The 23,936-nt window shown below is 38.0% G+C and overlaps 1 protein-coding gene across 1 annotated transcript in view; it reads right to left on the bottom strand.

The window, feature by feature from the left end:
* LOC124547466 (dynein assembly factor with WDR repeat domains 1) overlaps positions 1-23,936 on the bottom strand; it is a 92,815-nt gene that overhangs the window by 15,495 nt on the left and 53,384 nt on the right. The window contains exons 6-7 of the mRNA XM_047125107.1: positions 13,588-13,717; positions 11,915-12,074 (exon numbers count right to left, since the gene is read on the bottom strand). Coding sequence (XP_046981063.1) covers positions 11,915-12,074; positions 13,588-13,717 — 290 coding nt within the window. The remainder of the gene's footprint in view (positions 1-11,914; positions 12,075-13,587; positions 13,718-23,936) is intronic.

The following is a 23,936-nucleotide window of genomic DNA, read 5'->3' as shown; positions in this document are numbered from 1 at the left end:
AACTTTACGAACAAAAAGTCAGAAGTTGAAAATATTTTTAATAATCATTTTCTAAATGTTGTGGATATAGTAGGATCCAGGTGTTCATTAGAAGATGCTAGGCTGTTAATGGAAGAGGCCATACCTATGCAATTTGATACAATTGAAATCTCACCCACTTCTCCCTCTGAAATTAGGAAAATAATAAACTTGCTTAAAAGCAAAAACTCACATGGAATTGATGGCATTTCCAGCAAAATACTAAAAGCTTGTTCTCAACAGATAAGTAAGATTCTCAGCCACCTGTGTAATAGCTCTCTGGAACAGGGCATTTTCCCTGATAGACTGAAATGTGCTATTGTTATACCTTTGCATAAAAAGGGGGATAGATCTGATGTCAACAATTACCGTCCAATCTCCCTTCTAACAGCTTTATCCAAAATTTTTGAGAAAGTAATGTATTCAAGAGTAGCTTCACATATCTGTAAAAATGAAGTACTAACAAAATGTCAGTTTGGTTTCCAGAAAGGTTTTTCAACAGAAAATGCCATATATGCTTTCACCAGTCAAATTTTGAATGATCTGAATAACCGAACACCACCCATTGGGATTTTTTGTGATCTCTCAAAGGCTTTTGATTGTGTAAATCATGAAATTCTGCTAGACAAGCTCAAGTATTGTGGCATGAGTGGGACAGTGCACAAATGGTTTAATTCGTACCTAACTGGAAGAGTGCAGAAAGTTGAAATAAGTAGTTCTCGTAACATGCAAAGATCAGCACATTCTTCAAACTGGGGAACTATCAAGAATGGGGTTCCACAAGGGTCAGTCTTGGGTCCTTTGTTGTTCTTAATATATATTAATGACTTGCCATTCTATATTCATGAAGAGGCAAAGTTAGTTCTCTTTGCTGATGATACAAGTATAGTAATCACACCTGACAAACAAGAATTAACTGATGAAATTGTCAATACTGTCTTTCAGAAAATTACTAAGTGGTTCCTTGTAAACGAACTCTCACTGAATTTTGATAAGACACAGTACATACAGTTCCGTACAGGGAATGGTATGACGCCATTAATAAATATAGACCTTAATCAGAAGCATATAGCTAAGGTAGAATATTCCAAATTTTTAGGTGTGTCCATTGATGAGAGATTAAATTGGAAGAAACACACTGATGATCTGCTGAAATGTTTGAGTTCAGCTACTTATGCAATAAGGGTCATTGCAAATTTTGGTGATAAACATCTTAGTAAATTAGCTTACTACGCCTATTTTCACTCATTGCTTTCATATGGCATCATATTTTGGGGGAATTCATCACTGAGGAATAAAGTATTTATTGCACAAAAGCGTGTAATCAGAATAATAGCTGGAGTCCACCCAAGATCATCCTGCAGACATTTATTTAAGGATCTAGGGATATTCACAGTAGCTTCTCAGTATATACACTCTCTTATGAAATTTGTTATTAACAACCAAACCCAATTCAAAAGTAATAGCAGTGTGCATAACTACAATACTAGGAGAAAGGATGATCTTCACTATTCAAGATTAAATCTAACTTTGGCACAGAAAGGGGTGAATTATACTGGCACTAAAGTCTTTGGTCACTTACCAAATAGTATCAAAAGTCTGACAGATAACCAACAAGTATTTAAGAAGAAATTAAAAGAATTTCTGAATCACAACTCCTACTCCATAGAGGAATTTTTAGATATAAATTAAGAAAAAAAAGAAAAAAAATATTTAAAAAATAAAAAAATAAAAATAAAAAATAAAGAAAAACAAAAAACACAAAAAAATAAAGTTGTTATATTAACTTCAGTATGTTGTTAAATTAACCTAATTATGTCATGTATTAGAAAATTCGACTCGTTCCACATCATTACGAAATATCGTATTCATGATCCATGGAACTAGTATTAATCTAATCTAATCTAATCTAATCTAGTGAATAATAAAAATCTCATTTTCCACATGTTTAAGCCGTCCTATACCTATAATTTTCCGCCACTTACTTATTGGTAAACACTTGTTGGAGAGTGACATGCCCCCCCCCCCCCCCCCCCTCTTTCTCCACAATCTTGGTGTGACACTGACCTGTAACATATCCCGAAGTCTACAATATGCATTTTGAGGCTGTTGATATGAAAGTGGGAAGTATAGATCTTCCAGTTAAATCAGGAATAGCTTAAGTGCATTACTTGAAAGTAACACAGGAAAAGCTTACTTATGTAGGTGGTAGTAGTATCGGCAAAAAGTTCTTGCGTGTGAAGTTACCATGTAGAACACCAGGTGTAAAACTTTTCTCCCGAGTCTTGAACTGTGTCGGAACAAAAGTGAGGCATTCATATGACTGTTTTCATTTCTCTACACTTATGCAGATGTCTGAGTTCTGCTGTGTTAACATTTCAAAGTCCTGTAGGCATGTGGAGTATTAACCAAAACTGTCATATTGGAAGCAGAATCAAACACATTTGTTACGTTACTTGATATTTTCAGGAGAAAAAGGCAATGTTGCTTCTTATTAATATAATACATTCAGAGTCACAGCAGTATTTGACCAACCATAACTGATGCTGAATGTGCATGTCGTCATATAATATGAAGGGCTTATTTCAATAGTGGTACAAGTCCATTACCTCCACTTTTCTGTCTATAATGCTTCTGAAATTAGTGATCCAAACAAACATAAATAAAGGTTCATCTCTAGCAAGAAGCCATATGCTTGAATATTTCTGGTATCTCAACTGCAGATTTTTCAGCGCTCATTTAACTTTACGACTCTGTATCTCAAAATGAACAAAAATGGACTTGTACCACTATTGAAATAAGCCCTTCATATGCACACACAGCACATCGATCTCGTGAGGCACAAGGCTCTCATAACGAAGTACGTACGTCGGTTAACAGATGACACTAGGAAAAGTATGTTAACTGTGCTTTTTAGTTGCTACTTGCGACTCTTAGTTGCGATTTGTCACAGAAATCGCAGTTTGACTCGGTAGCGAATAGCGTAGTATGAACTTTGCCCAACTGCGCTTTTTAGTTGCTACTTGCGACTCTTAGTTGCGACTTGTCACGGAAATCGCAGTTGGACTCAATAGTGTATCACAGAGATGGGTGTAGTACGAACTTTGACCCAAAGATGGCACTGTTAACCGCGCTTTCTAGTTGCTACTTGCGACTCTTAGTTGCGACTTGTCACGGAAATCGCAGTTAGACTCGATACCCTATCGCAGAGATGGACGTAGTACGAACTTTGGCCAACAGATGGCACTGTTAACTGCGCTTATTAGTTGCTACTTGCGACTCTTAGTTGCGACTTGTCACGGAAATCGCAGTTGGACTCCATAGCGTACCGCAGAGATGGACGTAGTACGAACTTTGGCAACAGATGCCACTGTTAACCGCGCTTTTTAATTGCTACTTGCGACTCTTAGTTGCGACTTGTCACTGAAATCGCAGAAAGCAGTGCTAAATTCGACCAATAGATGGCTCACGTCTTTGAATGTGAAATACTACTTGCGACTGCTAACTGTGACTGAAATCACAGTTAGATTCTGTAAAGTTGCTACTGTGATATCTGTGACTTCTCAGTCACTGTGATTTCTAACAGATACGCGATTTCCTGCCCACCACTACTGGCTACCATTAAATCAAACAGGGAAAACAAGAACTTCCAATTCATGACTCGACACAATGCACTGCTGAGATTTAATTCAGCTTTTAACCACACAAGTGTCTGGCAGCATAGTCATTGCCCACAGTGCTATGGAAGGCCTATCTGCAGCACCCAGCATGGGCACTAAAAGCACCACTTTCCTCCAACAGCAAGCGTCTTCCCTCGCATGCATATTGGCAGCTCAAGGCCTGATTAATTCCAACGATGACATGCAATTATCATCAGTCATATCTTGCAGCAGTGACAGCATCAACTACCATCACCTCAAGATGTCAAGCAGTTGCATCGATGAAATATTGTGTGATTTACACCATACGATCTGGTGGTAAACCAGAGAAGTGTATTTGCATCTGAATGAATGTTTGTGCAGCTGTTTTTTTTTTTTTTTTTTTTTTTTTTTTTTATAGCGCTGCATTATCTGAAGAATGTCTTAGGTTATTATTAATATTGTCTCCCTGGTTGATAGCATACAACATGAACAACAAGGGTACCAACACATTTCCCTGGGGCACTCTACATCTGTTAAAGACTACCTATCCAAAATAATATGCTGTGTCCTCCCTACGAAGAAATCCTTGATCCAGGCACATATTTCTTTTCTTACCACTATTTCATCATATTTTTACCAAAAAACAAGGATGCAGCAGAGAAGAGTGTAGGGCCTGGGTGATAGTGTACCTAGGAACACATGACGTTTCCTTGTCAGTGTTTCAATTTAATGACTACTTTTTGAATAACTTGAAGGTACAAGCATTAGGACACTGCCTTAATCAGTTCCTGGAATTTGTACTGTTTCATTATTATGAAACATGAGGTTGTTTTGTGCAGCATTTGTACATACTATGAGTCCACATATTTAAGTGCTGTATGATATATTAAAGCTGTTTGGAGGACATTGTTAATTGTTTAGTTACAGAGGTTTATGATGATTAATATTCTGTATATTTTTAAAAGTAGCTACATAAAGTGCAGACTGTTAACCCATACTTCATCAATCACAAACCATCTTTTACCCTGAAATGGACAATGGTCCTCTACCTTAGAACATATGTAAATGAGCTGAGTTTCCCTAAGGGCTTAACAGTCTTCCCTGTCACAAAAACTGAAATTTGCATTAGTTGCCAGTAACTTCTATTTCAAAATGTTATTAACTTCTAACAGGTTTTTGACACTACTACTTCTTAATTTGATTTCACTTGCCAACTACTGGTGTGTAGTAGAATAACAATGTAACAAACTATTAAACACAGTTGTTGATGTTGTTGTGGTCTTCAGTCCTGAGACTGGTTTGATGCAGCTCTCCATGCTACTCTATCTGTGCAAGCTTCTTCATCTCCCAGTACCTACCGCAACCTACATCCTTCTGAATCTGCTTAGTGTATTCATCTCTTGGTCTCCCTCTACGATTTTTACCCTCCACGCTGCCCTCCAATACTAAATTGGTGATCCCTTGATGCCTCAGAACATGTCCTACCAACCAATCCCTTCTTCTAGTCAAGTTGTGCCACAAACTTCTCCTCTCCCAAATCCTATTCAATACTTCCTCATTAGTTATGTGATCTACCCATCTAATCTTCAGCATTCTTCTGTAGCACCACATTTCAAAAGCTTCTATTCTCTTCTTGTCCAAACTATTTATTGTCCATGCTTCACTTCCATACATGGCTACACTCCACACAAATACTTTCAAAAATGACTTCCTGACACTTAAATCTACATTTGATGTTAACAAATTTCTCTTCTTCAGAAACGCTTTCCTTCCCATTGCCCGTCTACATTTTATATCCTCTCTACTTCGACCGTCGTCAGTTATTTTGTTCCCCAAATAGCAAAACTCCTTTAGTACTTTGAGTGTCTCATTTCCTAATCTAATTCCCTCAGCATCACCTGACTTAATTCGACTACACTCCATTATCCTCGTTTTGCTTTTGTTGATGTTCATCTTATATCCTCCTTTCAAGACACTATCCATTCCATTCAACTGCTCTTCCAAGTCCTTTGCTGTCTCTGACAGAGTTACAATGTCATCGGTGAACCTCAAAGTTTTTATTTCTTCTCCATGGATTTTAATACCTACTCCGAATTTTTCTTTTGTTTCCTTCACTGCTTGCTCAATATACAGATTGAATAACATCGGGGAGAGGCTACAACCCTGTCTCACTCCCTTCCCAACCACTGCTTCCCTTTCATGTTCCTCGACTCTTATAACTGTACAAATTGTAAATAGCCTTTCGCTCCCCGTATTTTACCCCTGCCACCTTCAGAATTTGAAAGAGAGTATTCCAGTCAACATTATCAAAAGCTTTCTCTAAGTCTATGAATGCTAGAAACATAGGTTTGCCCTTCCTTAATCTAGCTTCTAAGATAAGTCGTAGGGTCAGTATTGCCTCACGTGTTCCAACATTTCTACAGAATCCAAACTGATCTTCCCCGAGGTCGGCTTCAACTAGTTTTTCCATTCATCTGTAAAGAATTCGCGTTAGTATTTTGTAGCTGTGACTTATTAAACAGATAGTTTGGTAATTTTCACATCTGTCAACACCTGCTTTCTTTGGGATTGGAATTATTATATTCTTCTTGAAGTCTGAGGGTATTTTGCCCGTTTCATACATCTTGATCACCAGATGGTAGAGTTTTGTCAGGACTGTCTCTCCCAAGGCCGTCAGTAGTTCTAATGGAATGTTATCTACTCCCGGGGCCTTGTTTCGACTCAGGTCTTTCAGTGCTCTGTCAAACTCTTCATGCAGTATCGTATCTCCCATTTCATCTTCATCTACATCCTCTTCCATTTCCATAATATTGTCCTCAAGTACATCACCCTTGTATAGATCCTCTATATACTCCTTCCACCTTTCTGCTTTCCCTTCTTTACTTACAACTGGGTTTCCATCTGAGCTCTTGATGTTCATGCAAGTGGTTCTCTTATCTCCAAAGGTCTCTTTAATTTTCTTGTAGGCAGTATCTATCTTACCCCTAGTGAGATAAGCCTCTACATCCTTACATTTGTCCTCTAGCCATCCCTGCTTAGCCATTTTGCACTTCCTGTCGATCTCATTTTTGAGACGTTTGTATTCCATTTTGCCTGCTACATTTACTGCATTTTTGTATTTTCTCCTTTCAGCAATTAAATTCAATATATCTTCTGTTACCCAAGGATTTCTACTAGCCGTTGTCTTTTTACCTACTTGATCCTCTGCTGCCTTCACTACTTCATCCCTCAGAGCTACCCATTCTTCTTCTACTGTATTTCTTTCCTCCATTCCTGTCAATTGTTCCCTTATGCTCTCCCTGAAACTCTGTACAACCTCTGGTTTAGTCAGTTTATCCAGGTCCCATCTCCTTAAATTCCCACCTTTTTGCAGTTTCTTCAGTTTTAATCTACAGATCATAACCAATAGATTGTGGTCAGAGTCCACATCTGCCCCTGGAAATGTCTTACAATTTAAAACCTGGTTCCTAAATCTCTGTCTTACCATTATATAATCTATCTGAAACCTGCCAGTATCTCCAGGCTTCTTCCATGTATACAACAGTATCAACAAGATTTTCATGATTGCAACATTTTAAATTTGAATAGAGCATTTGTTCCATGTTGTACCTTGGAATCATTTTTCAGATTTGGAAAAACCTTACTTTACTGCAGTAATTTTTGTAACTGTAGAGGAAGACTCCAGCACACATAAAGTGATTGCTATCAATTCAAAATGGAATTAGAAAATATATTAAACTTCTATTACAGGACTGACGAGGGTGAAAATCTGAAAAGTGTTCCAAGATACAACACTGTCCCTCACTGAGTTGCATGATTTTTGGTAGTCAAGAAATACTGTACCTACCTGATTCCCTAAACCAGACAATGGACAATCCAGATGGAATAATGACAATATTATGGAAAGGATAGGTTGCCATTCACCGTACAGAGGAGACTGCTAAAAAATAAACTTTTGGTCAGAAGGCCTTCTTCTGAATTAGACAACATACACAAACACATTCAAATAAATGCAGCTCACACACATGACCACTGTCTCTGGCTGCCAAGGACAGTCTGTGTTTGCATGAATGTGTGTGTGTACGTTGTCTAATTCAGAAGAAAGTCTTTTGGCTGAAAGCTTAATTATTTAGTAGTCTTTGTGCTGTGCCTGTCTGCAACTCAGCACTCCTCTATACGGTGAGTAGCAACCTACCTGTTTCATAATATTTCATGAGTCACTACATGGAGTTTAACATTTCTGATTTTGCTTTACAACTCTCAACTGATGACCATAGATGTTAAGTCCCATAGTGCTCAGAGCATTACAACTCTCAATTTCAGTTTTTCCATCTTCCATGGGTATTTGAATACCTATTGTGCAGAAGTTACTGTTTCTTTTGAAATTTTTTCCCTAAGACAATGTACCATGGAGAGTCTCTCCCATTGTAACCTCTCCTGTTAGGTACACATCTATCCTTTGTTTTGCCAGTTACCTTCTCCAAGCTCCTCCCCAGAGTTAAATGTTTTCAGTTCTTCCTCTTTGTCTACTTTACTGAAAATGTAAATCATCTTATTGGTTTTAATTGTCCTTTGTTATTTTTGGTAATCATTGTTACTCCAGATGCCTCAAAAGCATTGATACGAGTTTAAACATGGCCATCCTCAAAGAGATCAGGTCTATTCAAAGAGTCGGGCCTATTTGTTGTAATTAGGTTAATATAAACATATCAAAAAACGTTTTGCATCACCTTGGTTCCGAAAGTTCCTGAACCTGTACAGAAAACTGGAATAGAGTTCAACATAAACATCATTTCTGCCCATTTTATTTCTCATGAAAACCACACATTGCATGTTGTACCACCATACAGTGACACCTCCAGAGGTGGTGGTCCAGATTGCTGTACAGACCGGTACCTCTAATGCCCAGTAGCACGTCCTCTTGCATCGATGCATGCCTGAATTTTGTTTTTCTTTTTAAATTCCTAATGTTATGTTTGATGTTTACACTTTGTTATCTATATGGTAGTCCTATTACTGAATATTATAATTTATGCTATTTAATAGTAGTAATGAATATGTTCATGAAATGTCCAATGTTCTTTTCTGTTTCTTCTTTTAGTTGTATTTTAGGGTTTAACATTCCTCTTTTTCTGAAGGACATTGCTTCTAATTAAGAAAACATGTCTCACATGGTCAATATGGAAGACCTGCTCTATGTGTATGCACTATTTCATATATTAATTACTGGCTAGTCAATGATCAAACCTATTGCAGCACTGTGATGCATACAAATTAACCGCATACATCCATCTAATACTTGAAGTATCTCTAGAAAAAGGTAGTAATAATATTTCATATCAGTAATCTTCTGGTTAAATAAAATGTGCTGTGTTAAATTAATAGCATTAGTAATAACTGAGTTCACAAGCAGTCAAATGGCACACATGCACCATAAGTAGTAGTCCTGATTTTGATTTCCAGTGTGCCCAGTAATTTAAAATGATTGGAGTAAAGTACCTGCAAAACACCTTCATTAAGATTTTTCTCAAATTAGTTATGCATCTCCTGTTTGTACACAAAATACTCTCTAGAGATAAATAATAATGCACCAAAAGTTCTGGTTGAAAATAATGAATTATTTAGGAATAAAGAGACAACTCACTAAAAGGCAGAAGTGCCGCATCATCGACAGATACACAAACGAAAGGTAATGAGCTTTGCTTTGCTAGCTTTCGGAATGAAATTCCTTTCTTAAGCTGTTGGAGAAACATGCACACACACACACACACACACACACACACACACGCACACACACACACACACACACACACACAGATAAATGCACACGCCTGTCTCCCTACATTGAGATCATTCAACTGCCCGCTCTTTCCTCACCCACAGTGAATGTACTGGGGCGAGGTGGCGGTGTAGGTTGGGGTAGGATGAGGGATGAAGAGAGATGGGAGGCAGGGAGGGGGTTGGGGGGAAGAATCTAGCAACTCGTGGGAGGGTAGGGAGTCACCCATGGGATGGCTAGGGATGCAGATAGAGGGGCAGGTGGCAGACGGCTGAGCATGCGATTTCACAGACTAGGGAGTGAGATGGCAGCACACAACTACTTGACACATATTGAATGAGGACAATGGGAAAAAAACTAAGGTAAATTACTGTCCCCTCAGTGTCCACTCAATAGCATGTGTGTGTGTGTGTGTGTGTGTGTGTGTGTGTGTGTGTGTGTGTTTGTGTTTGTGTGCATGTTTCTCCAACAGCTTAAGAAAGGAATTTCATTCCGAAAGCTAGCAAAGCAAAGCTCATTACCTTTTGTTTGTGTATCTGTCGACAATGCAGCGCTTCTGCCTTCCAGTGAGTTGTCTCTTTTATTCTTAAGTAATTTGTAATTCTCTACAGACAAAAATTCACCAAAGCTAAATTCATATCAACCACTCAGTGGCAAAACACGCTGCTAAGCACATATCCAACTTTAATGGCTGCTTTACAAGCTGTGTCACCTAGATTCTCCCACAGTACTGCCATCTCTTAATAATGTAAATAGGATATACCCTTACAACTGATCCTTTGATTCAGCTTTCCTCCTGGCCTCAATTTTCTCTAATCCCTGTGCCACACTCGTCTCCACCCATGTCGCACAACACCCACTTCAACTGATTAATCTACACTCACATTCTCCTTATTCCTCTTTTCTAACTCTCCTGCCTTCCTTTACAACCAATTCCCCACTTCAACACATATCAGTGGACTGCAGAGCTAGGACAAAGCTGTCCGGCCAACGTAGCTATGCATGTGCATGAGTATGTGTGTTTCTGTTAGCTCTGAAGAAGGACATTGTCCAGTAGGTCAGCGATGTTTCCAGTCTTGTGCTTGTAAAATGCTCAATGCCTGCACTGTTCAGTGAATGGGTTATCTTTGCTCATTCTTTTATTTTTATTTCATCACATACTTTCCATTATCCTTTTTATTTTGCTACCTAGTTGTTTATGTTTTATCGGATGAGCAGTTATTACTGTCAGGGTCAAGCATTTGAGGCCCTGGCGTGTTTTCATTTTGTGATGACCAGGTAGAAAGCCGTTCATATGCTCACAGAACGCCACTATTCATCAGTCTGAGACCGTTACACAAGGTAAGTGCCTTACAAGTGCAAGAAACAGCAAAACATTAAAAAAATAAAGGAATAAACCAATGTATTTAACCCAGTTACCTACAGTTTTATATACTGAGAGTCTAATCATAATGTATTCAAATGGTCACATTAAAAAAGTACTTATTTTAAAATACTTTTGGGGGTGGAGAAATAATGCTGTTCATTACTTCATAAGAAAAAGATCTGAATATTTTGAGATAAGACAAATACAAAGAAAGGAGCTACATATGATACTATTTGTGTAAACATTCTACTCCTTAGCTCAGATAACCCTTGAGTGGGCCTGCCTATGTATAAAGTGTGCCAACCACAAATAACACTGTCTTATACGGTTTCATTGTTGTTTTACAATTATGAACCCATGCCTATTCCTTCATTATTACTTCAGTTAACACAATGATAAATTGTTTTATCATACATCCAAGTGAGCAGAAGTAATATAAAATAAACAGGAAGCTAGATGAAAAAAAATTACAATCAGTACAAGAAAATGACCCAAATTCTAACCTAGCAGCACAATCCCACAATGCAGCAGTTGCCTATGGGCTAATTAGTTATCAAATAAGGAACTGGCTGGGCTATGATACAACAACACAGTTTAATGCTTCAAGTTGGTCATTAATCTGGGCTAACAGTTGTATGTAAAAACAGAGTGATATAATGAAAGTTTATTTTATTATTGCTTCATTAAAAAATGATGTAGGTCATATTATGTAAGTTTATTTTATCACTGTTGAACAAAACTAGGATTAATCTATAATTTTGCCCATACATGTTTACCTTGGTAATATAAAGACAGCTATTCTTTAAGTGTATACAAAGTGTTATGAAATCAGCACACCTGCTCAAGGGTTAATGGAGAGAAGATATGGAATATACCATTCAAACTATCCAAGCAGTGAGCTCTAACATAACTATGACTGAAGCATGTCAATATAAGAGAACTCTCCTCTGTTCAGCTTTTATGAAAACTATTTGTGTAGTGGAAAAAAAATGAAGGAAGAGGTGTAGAGTTTGCAGAAGAACTTGATGCAAGCTATAAATGAATGCCACTACTTATTACCAACAGTATACCTTTTTGTTCTGGTTTGATATACATAATTAATAGCTGTACCTCATCGTCATGGCCTGATATGGATGCAATGCATGACATTGATCTTGGATCCCACACTTTAGCTGTTTTATCCATTGAACTGCTGGCAATAAGACTGCAGTCAAAATTGTATTGACATGAACTGATCTCTTCACTGTGTCCAAGCATAGTACCAATGCACCTGCAGAAAACTGTCGTGTATTTAAAAATAAGAAAAAAAATGCATATTTAATGTAAGTTACATGCATGTCAATAACAAATCTATTTATGTCATTAATAATAACTAATGACTATATTACCATCAAGAGTAACAAAATCCTACAAGAATGTTATTTTTACCCTATTTCTATGACATAATATGAGACCAAGTCTTATGCTTGAAAATGGCAGAAATCCCAAAATTTCAATAATGAATTAAAAATAAGTCACAGTTTAAAACAAACATGATATCATTTAAAAAATGTATAGATAATGTGACTCTTACTACAAGAAATTAACAAAAAATGTAGTTGAGATCCTGTCTCTTTCCCAGTCATGGTGAATGTAATTCTTTTCAAGGTGTCTGATGTAAATTTTATTGTGTCATGCTGATTAATACCTAAATTTTGCACTGAAATAGACACGCTGTTAGAGAAAGAACAATACATAAAATTAATGATAAATTACTTTACTGAGAAGTAAATGATAGACCGAACTCAAAGCAACTCTCTGATAGTTACATAGAACAGTATTTCAACCCACAAAAACAATTATTGAAATATTACCACACTGAAAGAGTGTTTATCATTACTGTATATTAAATTTCAGTTTTATCACATGCTATAGGGCAATAAATGAAGTTTATATTGAAAGTATAATTGCTGTAAAACTCAGAAGGAAATCATTCGCCATCATTAGGTGTAATGGTCTTAGTGTTTTATGACTGTTACAGATAGAAGTAGTAATACACTCTGTTGGAGGACATATGAAATTATAACAATAGTGACAGCAGTGAAAGAAGTTACAGCAGAGAAAAAGAGAAACAGACCATTAGTGGTAACAATATCCATTTAAAAGCTTACCAGATGATATAGTTGTGATTTTCATTGAATGAAAAGGATTAAGGTTTAATATCCCATTTAAAAGCTTACCAGATGATATAGTTGTGATTTTCATTGAATGAAAAGGATTAAGGTTTAATATCCCATTAACAATGAGATCATTAGAGATAGTGACAAATTTCTTTGGAGGGGAAAATAGTCCTTACTTTTTTCTAAAGGAATCTGTCCTAACATCCCGTTTATGATTAAAGGAAACTAAGGAAAACTTAAGTTTGGGTGGAATATGAACTACTATTCTCCTTGATGTAAGTCCAATGTCTTATCTGCTGTGCCATCTCACTCAATCAAAAACTTACTGAAGAAATTTTAAAAAAGTAAGAGGAAGATCATTCTAATTAAATGTCAAAGTCTGTCCACATTACATCAAAATAACTGAATCTGTAAAACAATGTAGTCATGTATTAACTGATTCCATGCACATATCAAGTCATAACACAAAGAAATAAAATATCTCTATATCATCCTAATAAATGCATAATTAGAATGAGAACTATGCTTATATAAATGTAAATATTAATAAAATCTGATATAAACAACATAAGTCTTTTACCTATAAACAAAGCTTATTCTTTTAAACTACAAAAATTGCCTTACTTTTCTGTTCTGGCGTCCCACAGTTTGAGTGAGTTGTCAAAAGAACCTGTAAGTAGCTGACGTCCATCATTGTTGAACTGTAAGGCTATAACTTCTCCTGTATGGCCCTCTAGAACAGAAACTTCCTGCCCTAAAACAGTGAAAACAGTTCATTTATTCATAAACTGTAAAATTAGAATATGACAGCAGGCAAACATTCAGTACTGCCAATAGACATATTTAAAAGTAGAGAAAACTATACCCAGGTTTTGAACTGTTGATTCTTTCCTCAGGGAGGAAAGAGGGATGGATTTTGAAAGGATGTGAAGGAGGCACAAATTATATTCAAATGTGTCTGTTGACAGAACTGGAATGTTGCCTCCTGAAGTTAATAATACAAACCATTCTCTCTCCTTGTAATTTTACATTAATTCATTCATCAAGTTCTGCAAGTCCCATCATGGAAGAGAGCCATGAGGAATGAGGCAAATGCCATTGTTTTATTCATCTGTGGATCAGTTTTATATGGATATTGGTCATGCCATCATGTTATGGTTTAAAAACAAACAAAATAGAACATATTTCATATGTGTAGGCCATTACATACCAACAGGTCTAGTTGACAAAGGTAGGACAGGTAGTCGGATGTGGCCTAATAGTAGGAACCATCCCAGCATTTGCCTCCAGTAATTTACTGAAGCCATTGAAAACTTAAATAACGTTAGCCATCCTGCTGAGTACAAGACCAGCAGAACTACATTCAATGCATTCTTGTTGTAAAATACCATTGTATTGTATTGCAAAAAGTCGTTTAATAATATAAAAGGGTAGTGCTACACTGTCCATTCATCTCTAACTACCAGTCACTGCACACACTATGTACTTATTATTTCACAATGTAATACTATGCACATTGTCAGCCAAACAATATTAAAACTAATCATTATGTTATATAATTTTTTAAATTTGTAATAATGTGACAAATTTCTAACAAATGTGTCAAATCTTATGAAATGTAGCTTAAGCACTGAGGCAGTGGCAACAATGTACATCAATGAATCAGTAGCACATTCACTAGATCCTTTTGGCAGACTCTCAACATGGAATTTGGGATGGGCAACTCAAGTAATAGCTGTAGCAAGAAAAAAGAAAAATTGCAAATGTTTCTAACATTTACTAACTGACATAAATCTTACCAGCGCTTTATTTTTATGCCTATTATCAGCTCGCATTGTTTGCTGTGCTGTTCTGTATGAAAACAATGACCCCCATCAGATTTTGGTTACTTCCGTATGGGACCATCATTTTACATTGCTTATGTAGCAAAAAATAAGATTAATTTATAGTATGTAAATAAAGTTTCATAAAAAGCCAAAGTGTGAGTATTCTGATAACATTATACAATACAATATTCCAGTGGTCCATGATGTCTCACACAGTGCCTGACAAAAAAGGTGAAGCGACTAACTTCGTCCACTTACACATCATCAGTGGTTAAGTAAATGATTTAAGTTTAAATTTTCTGTCACAGGCAGAATGGTCACCAGTGTGTGTTATTGTTGCTGATGTTTAATGTTGTTACCAGAACTGGTAGGGTATATAATGGACAGGAACAGCATCACATGTTGAGTGATCACTGTGGAGGTCATAGAGATGCCATGTAATCATGTGAAACAACATTGTCAGTGCCTGACAGAGTTTGGGAAGGATCTGATTGTGGGTATCCATTTGGCCAGCTAGTCAAAACATGCTATATCCAGATTTTTGGGGCACTTGGATATGACAATGACCCGATGTTCAGTTACATGAGGGCAAGCATACTCGTTGTCAAGGTTCCAGTCAACCAGAGCTGACCACCACAACACACATAAGAGAGGATCACTGCACCATACACCAACCACATTGTAACCCCTCCACATCTTCATTTCCCATCCAAGAACAAGTAATGGACTCCTTGCAACATTCTGCGTCATTCCACACCTTTGGTCAGAGGCTAGCAGCAGCCGAACTAGAGAATTACCATCCAATATACAGGTTGCCATTAACCCCACAACGCAAATGGCTGTGTTTCAGTTGTGCCTTGGCCGGGAAGCATGGACTGCAGATGACCATTGTTGGCGAGTTTGAAATGTTCCTGAAAAGTAGTCAAGTTTTTGTTATACTAGGTACAGAAAGCTGTTAAAACCTGAAGTTGACAGCATTGAGGTTTTGGGAAAATTTAATTGTATATCAAAAGCATGGCGAATGGGAAATGTGATGTATTTGTCACAATAGACAAGACATTAAAATTCACTGAGACACAAGTAGAAGCTGCATGTGAGACTATGTGGGCAAGATTCATTACCAGGAGTGGGTATAAAATTGCAATTGGTTCCTTCTGATGTAACCAAAAACTTTAGAGAAAACCTCAGTTTGCTTGTACACAACTTCTCTAATCAAATTGTAATAACTGGTGAAGACTTTAATCATACAACAACCAATTGGGAAAAGTTACAGTTTTGTTAGAGATAGGTATGACAAGAAATCCTGTGAAATATTACTAAATGCCTTCTCTGAAGACTACTTAGGACAGACAGTTCAGAACCCCACTCATGATGGAAATATATTAAAACTAATAGCAAAAAAGCATACTTAACCTGTCTGTGGATGTCTACATCAAAACTGGTATCAGCAACCATGACGTGGTTGAGGCAACAATGGTTATTAAAGTACAAAAAAAGGGCAATAGAAACAAGTAGAAAGATATAATGTTCAGTAACAATAATGGAAATTCCTGGATGGAGCAATACATAAAATAAGAGAAAGGCAACCTCTCAACTATAACAGATCGATGCATGAAGCACAGTAACACATAAAAGAAAACAACATTCACACCAGTTTTCAGGCACTATCTCTTTTTCCAGCAGTGATACACACATTCACACACACAACAATACTGACACCCAAATGCACACTCCTGTGGCCATGGCAAGACTAATTATGGATACTTGATTACTGAAAACAGTTGCCTGAGTTGATGGAGGTGGGGATGGGTAGGGAAGGACATAAGGAGGAGGTCAAGGGAAAGAAACAGGTCTTTGGATGGATGATTTTGCAGTTGCACGAGAAGATGAAAAAAGTACAGAGGGTACAATGAGAGACGTAGGAAGAAGGTGAGGGGGACTGAGAGGATAAACAGGGAGGAGGGGGGGAGAAGAGAAAGGAGAAGATCAAGTGGGAGAAAGGAAGGGGAGAGAGAAGGGAGAGGGGTTGAAAAGAGGTAAAATGGGAGGAGAGAGTGGGGGAGGGAGAGGGAGAATGATCACATGGAGTGATGGCAAGAGAGAAAGATTGGTGGGAGAAGGCACGAAGGCATGATTCACTGATGAAATTTTCATGACCTGGACTCACAGCAAGGACTATCTTTGATCTTTCCTCCATAACCTCAACACCCACCCCAAATCTATTTCTCCTAGTTCTTCTCAACTCATTGACCACCTTCCTAGACGTTAATCTCCACCTCTCACATTGATCCAAAAACATGTCAGTCCAGGTCAAGCACATCAAACCACCAACAGTACCTCCATCCTGACAGCTTTCACCTACTCCATGTCAAAAACTCTCTTCCTTATAGCCTTGCCATCTGTGGATGCTGCATCTGCAGTGGAAAGTAGGAGATGTCAAAATAAGCTGATAAACTTACCAAAGCCTTTACTCACAGACAATGTATTATCCAGCTCATCCATAAACAAGTCTCCCATGCCATTTCCTTCTCTGACACCAGTAAACCTGTTAACCAGCCACCAACCAGCACTCTGATCTTGACAATCTCAACCACATTGTCCATCAGGGCTTCAATGATCTGAGGTGAGGGATATTCTACACAAAATCTTACCTACATCCCACAAAGTAGTGTTCTGACACCCACCCAACCTACAGAATATCTCTGTCCATCCCTAATCTAGTCCTACTCCCAATCCTGCATCCCATGGGTCATTCCCTTGTAGTGAGCCTAGGTGTAAGACCCGTCCCATACACCCCGCCACCACCTCCTACTGCCATCTAGTCACATGCATTTCCTACCCAATAAAAGGCAGGGCCACTTATGAAAGCAGCCATGTTATAAATCAACTATGCTGCTATTACGGAACGGCATTTTATGTAGGCATGACAAGTAACCAACTGTCTGATCACATGAATGGCCACCGCAAAACTGTGGCAAACTGCAAACTTGACCAGCCTGTTGCCAAATACGCTGCATACAACAACACAAATGATGTCAACAGCTGCTTCACTCTGCAGGCTGTTTGGGTACTCCCTTCCAGCACAAGTTGCTCAGAACTATGCAGATTGTAATAGTCTCTCCAACACACCCTCCACTCTTACAGTCTCCCTGGCCTAAAGTTCTGCTAACCTGTTCCATCTGACCCATCTTCCCTTTTCGTTTCTCTCTTCTGTACACACCACACCTTCTCCATCCAGACCATGCACTCACTACCTTCTTCCACTACCCTTCGTCACCTCTCTCTCTCTCTCTCTCTCTCTCTCTCTCTCTCTCTCTCCCTCCCCCCCTCTCCCTCTCCCTCAACCTCTCCCTGTCCCTCTCTTTCTCCTCTCCCCCTTTTCAACCCCTCTCCCTTCTCTCTCCCCTCCTTTTCTCCCTTTTCACTTCCAACTTTCTCTTATCCCCCCTCTCCTCTTCCTCCTTCAGTTACACCCTGTCCCCATCTCCCTCTTCTTACATCTCTTGTTGTGCCCTCTGTAATGTTAATGTTTTCATCTTCTTGTACAGCCACAAAGTCGTCTGTCCTAAGACCTGCCTCTTTCCTGTTGCCCCCACCTTGAGTTCTTCCCTACACCCTCCCCATCTCCATCAGCTCAGGGAACTGCTTTCAATAACTGAGTGTCAATAATTACTTTTGGTAGTGGTTTTGCCGGTTCCCATTAGATCACCAAAGTTAAGCACTGTTGGGCTAGGCTAGAAAATGGATGGCTCAACACCTGCATCTGTCAAGTGCTGTCACAAGTGGGGTGCACTCAGTCCTTCTGAGGCCAATTGAAGAGCTACTTGATTGAGAAGTAGTGGCTCCAGTCACAAAAACTGAGAATGGTCAGGAGAGTGGTGTGCTGACAACATGCCTTTCCCCTTCCACATCCAGTGATGCCTATGGGCTCAGGATGACACAGCGGATGGTCAGTACCATTGGGCATTACAGAGTTGTTCAGACAGAGAGAGAGAAAATTAGTCTTGCTGTGGTCACGGAGTGTGTGTTTGGGTGTCCGTGTCGTTGTGTTTTTGAATGTGTGTACTATCGCTGGAAAAAGAGGTAGCACTCAAAAGCTAGTGTGGGTGCTCTTTTCTGTTATGTGCCACACATGAGCAGTTGCCTTTTCCTTATTTTACATATGCATTCAGTTAACTGGATAAAAAAGCAGTAGTGTCATATCTCTATGAGGAACTTCAAACTTTTAGCACAGGACAGGAGCATGTAGAGGAACTAGAACTCAACTTTAAAAAAATACTTGACCATGCACTGAATAGTATGTGCCCAGTGGAACAGTTAATAATGGTAGGGACCCTCCATGGTCTATAGTCACTGTAAATAAACTTCTAAAGAAATGGAGCCCATTGCATAAGAGGTGTAAAACAAAGCACAAGGCTATATTGTCAAATGATCCTTCACAAAGCTCAGATAAATTCTGGCCATGTGTAAAGGCTGTTAGTAGCACCAGAGTTAGTGTTCGGTCATTTGTGGATGAGACAGGAATTGAAACTGAAGGTAGCAAAGCAAAAGAGAAATGCTGAATTCTGTTTTCAAATGTTCCCTTCCAAAATAAAATGCAGGAGAAATGTCCCGGTTTAATATTAGTACCACTGAAAATATGAGTGTGATAGATGTTAATGTTAGTGGTGTTGAAAACTAGTTGAAATTATTAAAATTGAACAAAGCTTCAAGGCCTGACGGAATCTCTGTCAGATGCTATACTGAATTTGCGGTTGGGTTAGCCCCTCTCTTAACTGTAAATTATTGTAGATCCTTCAAACAAAAAACTGTGCCCACTAGTTGGAAGAAAGCACAATTCACATTCATTTACAAGAAGGGTAGCAGAAGTGATCCACAAATCTGCCATCCCATATCCTTAACATTGATTTGTTGTAGAATCTTAGAACATATTCTGATTTCAGACGTAATGAGATATCTTGAACAGAATAACTTCCTCTAGGCCAGCCAGCAAGAATTTTGTAAACTTTGATCATGTACAACCAACCCCAAACTTTTCTCAAATGATTTATTGCAAGCTTTGTATCAGAGCAGTCAAGTAGACACAGTATTCCTTGATATCTAAAAAGCATTTGTATCAGTATCACATCTATGATTATTATGAAAAGTACAATAGTATGGGGTATCAAGTTTCTGGACCTATGTTATCAGGTAGAAAGTTGCAGGACTCCTCTTGGTAGGTCAGGGTTGCACTACACAAATGAAACCATTATTTGGGTACCAGAGTATTTGTGGAGTGCACATGTGGATTTTTAGGCTAGGCTGTAGTTTGAAGTACTCCGATAGGTACTCAACACACAGATAGTAAAAGCAGACCATATTCAGAGTAAACACACTTTGACTGTCCAAATTTTATCAGTAAAATCTCAAAGTATTCATAACAAAGATCCCAATGTACTGTCTTCCAAGAAATTTGTCATGCTCAATTTATTCTTGATAGCAAGAGCTGGTTGAAACACAAAGTAGAAAGCTCTGAAATATTTAGCAAATCATGGCATTTAAATTGGATATATGCAGTTTTTGGCATAAGTCCATGGCTTGCAGAAAATAAACTAATGCTAAATCACAGTAAGACTCCGATTTAACAAAACCCAATGTTTTATTTTCACAGAAATGGCATATGATTAGTGAAACTAAACAGTTCAAATTTCTAGGTGTTCAGATAGATAGTAAACTGACATGGAAAGAACACATTCAGGATATTGTTCAAAGACTTAATGCTACCATTTTTACTATTCAAACAGTATCTGAAGTAAATGATAATTCAATATGAAAAGTAGTCTACTTTGCTTATTTTCATTTGCTTATGAAATATGGTATTATATTTTTGGGTAACTCTTCCCATTCTCAAAGGATATTTTTGGCTCAGAAATGGGCAGTTTGGGCAATATAAGTGGTGCAAGTTTGCAAACCTTTTGTCAATCCCTATTCATTAGTCAGGTATTCTGACATTGGCTTCTCAATGTATATATTCTTTATTGTCATTTCTTGTTAACAATAGCAGTTTATTCCCAAAAATTAGTAGCTTTCACTCAGTTAACACTAGGCCAAAATCCAATCTGCATTTGGATTGCACTTCCTTGACTCTTGTTCAGAAAGGTGTGCAGTATACTGCTGCATTCATTTTCAATAAGCTAACACATGAATTCAAAAATCTTAGCTGTTTCACAAGCTGCAGCATGGTCGAGAATTAAACAGAGACCTGAATTTCATTTACTTTACATCTGTGGTCACAAATTTTTGTCGTCAGACTGCTGGTTTCAGTCTCTAATGACCATCTTCAGATCTGCAGCAAAATATGGGAAAACATAAATACACTAGCAGATTGTCTATAGCTTGAAACAATAAAATCTTCCTTTAAGTATGAAGAGGTGTACCTGTCCTAATGTACTGCATTTGACAATGCCATTATGGCTGCAGCACATTAGGACATGTTTTTATAAAACAGGTATGCCTCTTCATACTTAAAAGTGCACAAATGTGAATGTATGTCAGTATTACTTTTCATTATGGTCTATTTTATTGTCTTAAGCTGTAGACAATCTGCTAGTGTATTTATGTTTTCTCATATTTTGCTGCAGATCTGAAGACGGCTAGTATAGACCAAAACCAGTAGTCTGATGACAAAAGTTTGTGTCCACAGATGTAAAATAACTAGACATGTAAAATAAAATAAATAAAAACACTAGTGCGACACATTCTTAAGTGTTTGGGATCACCAGGTACACATTAACGGAAGACATTGAATTAAATTAGAGGTGCACCGCTAGATTTGTTACTGGTTGGTTCAATCAACATGCAAGTATTACAGAGATGCTTCATGAATTCAAATGAGCATTCCTGGAGGGAAGGCAATGTTGCCCTTGGGAAATGCTATTGAGAAAATTTAGAGAACTGGCACTTCAAGCTGACTGTAGAATGATCCTACTGCCACCAACTGCCAGTACTATTCAGTTAATTATGTCCTTGGTTGCCAATGGTCTTGCCATTTTGGTAACACCAATTCCCACCCAATCACCAAAGTTAAGAAATGCTGGAGTCAGCTAGTGCTTGAATGGGTGACTGTCTGGGGAAAACCAGATGTCACTGGTTTTAAAAACAGACAAGTTGCTGAAGTGACACATATAGTTAGCCTCACAAGGCTGATTTCACCTTGTTCAGTTCTCTTGCCAGGAAAAACCCCCAACATGAACATCTACGTAAATAAAATACCTAAGACAACAACACATGAAATACAAAATGAGACCACAGGTAATAGTACAAAAATTTTAGATTTATATGTTGATTAGCATTTAAAATGGGATAAACATATCAGAAAAATTGGAACTAACAGAGAATACTACACCCTATGAATATTAACCACAGCTCGTGCCTGAGAACAACACCAACATCAGTTATGACAAAATATTTTGGGGTTCAAATACCAAGAACGTGGAAAATATATTAAAGTGCAAAACAGGCCACCAGAATAATTAGCAGGTGGCAAAAGGGCCCACTGCATTCAGTGTTTTAAGAAATTGGGATATTCTGAGAGTTCAAGGTGAATGCATCTTTCACACTACAGTTTTTATACAGTAAAACACTGAGCAATATGCAGCAAACAGCTCCATACATAATTACCAAACCAGATACAGCAGATGCTTGTAAGCAGATAAAAATAATAAAGTTAAGCCCCAAACCACTATATTTTACCAAGGAGTCAAGCTATACAACAAACTGCCAAAATTAATTAAAACTTGAAGGACCTGTGTAAACTTAAAATACATCTTGAAGCATATTTATTAAAAAATAGTTTTCACTCGGTTAAAGAGTTCATGCAAAAAATTTATTACAAATAAATAATCAAGTTGATCAATAACAAAACAGTGGAGTATGTAAATAACACAACAGTTTGCAAACGATTACATTTAATCAAAAAACCCACGTGTATTATCAGACAGGTCTTGTGATTCATTTCTATTGTTTGAATCAGGATTCTTTCTCTCCCTTTAATATTAACTAATGTAATTCAGTGATCAATAGTGTATGTATGTCTGTATCATTAATTTTTTTATTTGTATCCCATTTTCCGTTATATTCCTCTTATGTCACTATCGTCATCATCATCAACAGTTCTCTTCTATATTAGAAGCTCCTATGTACCTCTGTACACCACACAGAGTGTATCTGAAATGAACATATAAAATGAGAGTGCTGGTAGAGTGGGCCATAGCAAGTGCATTTCACATAGCAACCCTTATCCATATCCCTTAGCATACGGCACTAGCCGTCGTTGAACAGCACTGTGTGCCACCATGAGGGTAGGCACCCAACACGCCATCTGAGCCATCATGTTAGCAGGTCTGCAGAGCAATGATTTTAATGTATTTCTGACATCAAGGGTAAAAAGACATCAGGTTGAAGTTTTATCACCTTTATTTACAAATGTGGAAGTCAATATAATTGTGGATTTTCCAGGCAGGACAACACTACAGGCTTTCCACCTCATACTAGGACGTGAAAATGCTTTTACCTCTGCCAATGCATGTTTGATAGGTGATCCATAGACAGCAGCACCTGTGCACACTGTGGAGTCTGGTTTGCCCTGTGTCAGTTTGTCATCAAACGGGGAAATTCTTGTGCTTGTTATTGTGTGGAGAGGACAGCAACTGGAGTGCTATTCTTGAGAGGAAATGGCAGACATGCACTGTGCCTATGGAGCAGCATATGGAAATGCTCATTCTACCCAATGTCTGAACATTTGGCAGTTTCCAAATCATTGAATGCCAGCTAAATGCACATTTACTGCCATCCACAGGTCCCTACAAGAGACACGTTTGCTTAAAATACATTTTCCACTAGCACATTCTCATAGTGGCACATATTTATTTAAGGCCTACTTAAAAACCTGGCACACTCATTTTGTGTTACAGGTGTGAATGCCTGATGGATGCAGTCATCAACACACAGTGTGTACACCAGGACTTGAAGAAGAGGCATAAGCTCTGCTGGAAAACAAAACACACCCTCAACAAGCTCACAGTGTGTCACATGGGAAATAGGTATAAGATATTCCATAATATGGCATGTGTGGCATGAAGATGATTTGACCCCTACCACCTTCAGAAG

This window comes from Schistocerca americana, chromosome 1 (assembly GCF_021461395.2).
Source record: "Schistocerca americana isolate TAMUIC-IGC-003095 chromosome 1, iqSchAmer2.1, whole genome shotgun sequence".
Classification (NCBI taxonomy): domain Eukaryota; kingdom Metazoa; phylum Arthropoda; class Insecta; order Orthoptera; family Acrididae; genus Schistocerca; species Schistocerca americana.
Note: the sequence above shows the minus strand (reverse complement) of the source record. Positions and strands in the feature narration are given on the sequence as shown.